The sequence below is a fragment of the Rhea americana genome, unplaced genomic scaffold (assembly GCF_003343005.1).
Source record: "Rhea americana isolate MKP2758 unplaced genomic scaffold, rheAme1 scaffold_201, whole genome shotgun sequence".
Taxonomy (NCBI): domain Eukaryota; kingdom Metazoa; phylum Chordata; class Aves; order Rheiformes; family Rheidae; genus Rhea; species Rhea americana.
In genome coordinates, this window is record NW_028186162.1 from 993909 (window position 1) to 997935 (window position 4027).

The 4027-nt window shown below is 61.7% G+C and overlaps 2 protein-coding genes across 4 annotated transcripts in view; both read right to left on the minus strand.

Moving 5' to 3' along the window:
* NEIL1 (nei like DNA glycosylase 1) overlaps positions 1–535 on the minus strand; it is a 7658-nt gene extending 7123 nt beyond the window's left edge. For all 3 annotated transcript variants that reach the window (XM_085303962.1, XM_085303961.1, XM_085303963.1), the window contains exon 1: positions 51–535. In XM_085303962.1, coding sequence (XP_085160088.1) covers positions 51–469 — 419 coding nt within the window. In that variant the 5' untranslated portion in view covers positions 470–535. The remainder of the gene's footprint in view (positions 1–50) is intronic.
* Positions 536–674: 139 nt separating this feature from the next.
* The window catches only part of COMMD4 (COMM domain containing 4), a 5926-nt gene continuing 2573 nt past the window's right edge, over positions 675–4027 (minus strand). Inside the window, exons 2-7 of the mRNA XM_085304016.1 lie at positions 3838–4023; positions 3255–3294; positions 2742–2861; positions 2359–2439; positions 1784–1960; positions 675–1488 (exon numbers count right to left, since the gene is read on the minus strand). Coding sequence (XP_085160142.1) covers positions 1448–1488; positions 1784–1960; positions 2359–2439; positions 2742–2861; positions 3255–3294; positions 3838–4023 — 645 coding nt within the window. The 3' untranslated portion in view covers positions 675–1447. The remainder of the gene's footprint in view (positions 1489–1783; positions 1961–2358; positions 2440–2741; positions 2862–3254; positions 3295–3837; positions 4024–4027) is intronic.

A 4027-nucleotide genomic window follows, 5' to 3' on the forward strand; every position in this document is an offset into this window, starting at 1 on the left:
GGCGCGGGGCTGCGCGGGGCGGCGGCGCGGGGCTGCGGCGCGGGGCTCACCTGAAGGCCGGGTACTCGCCGAGCACGCAGGGCCCGCGGCCGCGCTGCCAGGCGCCGCCGAGCCGCCAGCGCCCGAAGCGCCGCGCGTCCACGAAGCAGAGGGCGCGCGGCGGGCGCTCGCGCGTCAGGAAGCGGAGGTGCGCGTGGCGCGGGGCGGCCGCCGCCGCGCACAGCCGCAGCGAGCCCGACATGCCGAAGCGCAGCACCAGCGCCCGCGGCGCCCCGGCGCCCAGCGGCGCCAGCGTCAGCCGCACCTCCTTGCCGCGCGCCGCCGCCGAGATGCGGTAGGCCGCGCTGCGGAAGGGCACGGCCGGGCTCTTGCTCACCGCCGAGCGCTCCACGCCGCCCGCGAACACCAGCCCCGCGCACACGGCGTTCACGTAGCGCCCGGCCAGGTGCAGCTCCGGGCCCTCGGGCATGGCCGCCGCCGCCGCCCGGCCTCCCCGCCGGGCTCCCCGCCGCCTGGCGACACGCCCCGTCACCGCCCCGCCCGCCTCCCATTGGCCGCGCCACGCGCGGCCGCGCCGCAGCGCACGCTGGGAGTTGTAGTTCCGCCCCCCCCATCCCGCCGTGCGCTCACCCGCCCCCCTCGGCGCCCCGGTCCCACGGCTCCAGGACGCAGCCTCCGCTCTCCCCGCCGCCTTTATTGGGGTCCTTTCAGGTGAGAGGAGTCTCGCCAAAAAGCTGGCCCCTCCCCGCCCCGGATCTGAAGGCCGACGCGGCACGGAAGGAGGGATCCTCCTGCAGGGGGATCCCTGCCAGGCAGGCAACAGGCCCAGGAGAGGAGGGATCTCCACAAAGGGACCTCAAAGCAGCACTGGGGAGCAGCTGAGCGGGACAAAAGCACCTGGGCTGCCCGAGCCCTCGCAAGGGAACAACAGAGTCACGTCCGGCAGTGGCCGAGAGGGTGTGAGGCCGCTGGAGCCCAGGGGACTGGTGCTCACCACAACACGCGCAGGACAAGGCCACCCGCGTGCCCAACCGGAGACACGCAGGGTCGCTTTTACAGCAAAGAGCGGAGGGGCCATCAGCTTCTGCAGGCTCTCTGGGAACAGAGCTGCCTGCAGCAAGGCAGGCTAGGCAAGGAGCGCCCGCAGGGCATCGACTGCTGATGCGTTTAGCCCAGCTGCTCTGTGGTGTTCCCGCTCAGGGGAAGACGGTTTCAGCTTCGGACAGGCCTGGAGCATGGTGGGAGGGTGGCTAGAGAGTGCTTTGAGGAAGGAAGGAGGGAAGCAGCRGCAGGGAGCACTGCCCCCAGCACCAGCCTGCAGGCAGAAGAGAATCAGGGTCATCTTCCTCGTCTCCACTTGGGCAGTACCCAGGGCCAAGACGGTGCAGAGTCCTGCCATGAAATCCGCTGGTGGGTAGCTCCTGTGATTGCTCCTTCTTGCTGCTCCTCAGAGGAGGGTTTTCATCAGGGCCTGGGCCTGCTTCAGCTCTGAGAAGAAAGGGGGAGAGAGGAAGAGGATGGGARTGAGACTGCAGCACTGGAGGACTCAAGAGAGGAAGAAGTGTGGCAGCAATTTCTCTCTCAGGAGCCCTGCCTACATACCCACCATCTGCAGGGAGAAAGGAGGTGTCTGGGGAGCAATCAATGCTGCAACACCAAAAGGAGAAGCTGCCACCCATGCTGAGGGGAGGACACAATCCATGTGGCGCTGTTCTTGGCACCAGGGAGTCTTGGCTCCCCAGAGACAGCGATCCCCCCGCAACGGGCCCTCCCTTGTCCTTACCTGCCAGCAGGACCCGGAACTTGTCTGCTGACACGGCCATGGGGACGGTCTCCGTCTCCCCACTGTCCCTGTCACGCACAGCGAACATCAGGTGTACGAGGGGTTCGTTGACCTCCTGTAGCTCGCTGGAGCTGAGAGTGTAATCCACCCTCCAGGAAACTGAGTCCAGCTGGCTCACTAGGGCAGGCAGACAGGCAGAGTGAGTACCCAAGTCGCTCAGGCAGGGCGATCCCCACCAAAAGCAYCCCAAAGACCTTCCCAGTTCTGAAGCTTTGGGGTGGAACATGGCTACAGCATTAACAGCACACATGATGCTACAGGGCTCAGGAGATGACGGAAAATGCAGGATTAGCAGAGCGCAGCTCCCAAAGAAATAACCTGACAAAGGTGAGACACCCGAGTTCCTCCAAGGAAGAGACTCTTAGAGGTCTCGTTATTTAAGACCATGATTTGCGCAGTCAACAAGCAGCAGCTCTCAAACATATCCYCCCAGGAAACAGTCTCTGAGCTGCATCTACCCCTGCTGCTAAAACTCCATGGCTAGTTGTACTTGTAAGACTGAAAGCCACACTCACATCTCAGGCTGCAAGCCCTGAGGCTGTCTTGGAGAGGACTCTGCTTCTCCTCGTAGGATCGGCACAGCCCTGTGGCATGTTCTACCCAAAAAGAAAAACAAAAACCCATTAATGCCAGTTCTAGTCCTGGCTAGTCTGGGTACGGCCAAAGCCCAGTTCTGAGGAAGCAGGACACAGCCCCAGGCTCCTGCAGGAGCCCTTGGGGACCGACGGCTGAAACGGGAGGCAACRGGGGGAGCACAGCCGCCATCCTGCAGCACTCACTCTGCGGCAAGGCAGGGAGAAGGCAGTGCCCAAGAGCGACGGCTCAGCCGACACACCCCGTGGAGTATGGGGCTTGCAAGGCCCTCACGACACCCCAGGGTGCTCACCCCTCCTCCTACCTTTGGGTAGCCCCAGCTGCTGCAGCTCGCTGGACAGGGACTCGCTGTCCACGTTGTGCTTGGCTGCGCTGGAGAGGATGAAGCTGAGGACAGCAATCGTGGCTTTCACATCCCCAGACTCTGCAGAGAGGAGAGGATTTAGCTCACTGGTAAAAAGCACCTCTTTCCCCCCTACCCCCCTTCAGGAGATGCAACCTCCTGCAGAACTGGGAAGTTGGGAGAAGATGGAAATAAAGTAAAGCAAAGCAAAATTCCCTTCTCAGAAATGTTTCTGGATGGGTGAYGTGTTTGCAGAGAGAAGGGACTACACAGCATGGCTTATAAACTGGGCAGTGTGGTCCCAGGTGGCTTCCCACTGACTTCAGAAAGGTCTCCTCTGCCAGGTCTGCCACTGGTTCATGGCACTGGGCTCTGGTGGCAGCACAGCTCCATCCCCAGACCCCAGCTCCTCCYGGGGGAGCTCCAAACAGCACCGTGGCAATCTCACCAGCCTCCGTGAGGAGCGATGCTCACCTAACTTGGCATCTGATGTCAGCTTCAGGATCTTTTCATACTGCAGGAGGGAAGAGCAAATTCCTGTTAGGGTGGTCATGGGGAACCCTGCCCCGACACCCCTGTTCCAGCCACGCTGGGGGCCACAGGCACCCAATCCTCCTACACCCCATGGCTGCGGCCTCTCCAATGACTACAGCCAAAGCTGCTAGATCCAGGCCAGGAACCATCCCAAGGTCAGATATCCCTTCTGGTGGTCCAGAGCCCTTCCCACTGCCTCGGTACGAGGTTACAGTATAGCCACAAGATATATTAACAAATAGCATGAATGCTGATAACAGAAACACTAACGTTAGTGCTATAGGTATTAATAGCAGTACTACTGACACTAGTATTAATACTAACGCCCATATTTTTACTGACATTAATAAGACAATGTTAATACTATAATAAAGATTAAGATGACCCATCCATGAGGACGTTGTGGCAGAGCCAGGACTGGCTGTGATGCCCGAGAGCCGCCCGCGTGCTGATGGGGCGCAGCTCCACGTGGGGGGCTCTGGCAGGGACAGACGCTGGTGGGAGAGGGCTGCAGCTCACTTACATCGATGGCCTCCCCCAGCAGGTCCTTGAGCACCTGGGCGCAGATGAGCTTCAGCTTCACTGAGGACTGCACAGGAGGGAGGACAGCGGTCAGCGGGCAGCCCCTGGACTGGGCCCATGGCCCCCACCTGCCGCTTTGGGGAGGTTTTGTGAGCTTGAGGGGGGCTTGCAGGCCGTGCAGAGGTTTTGTG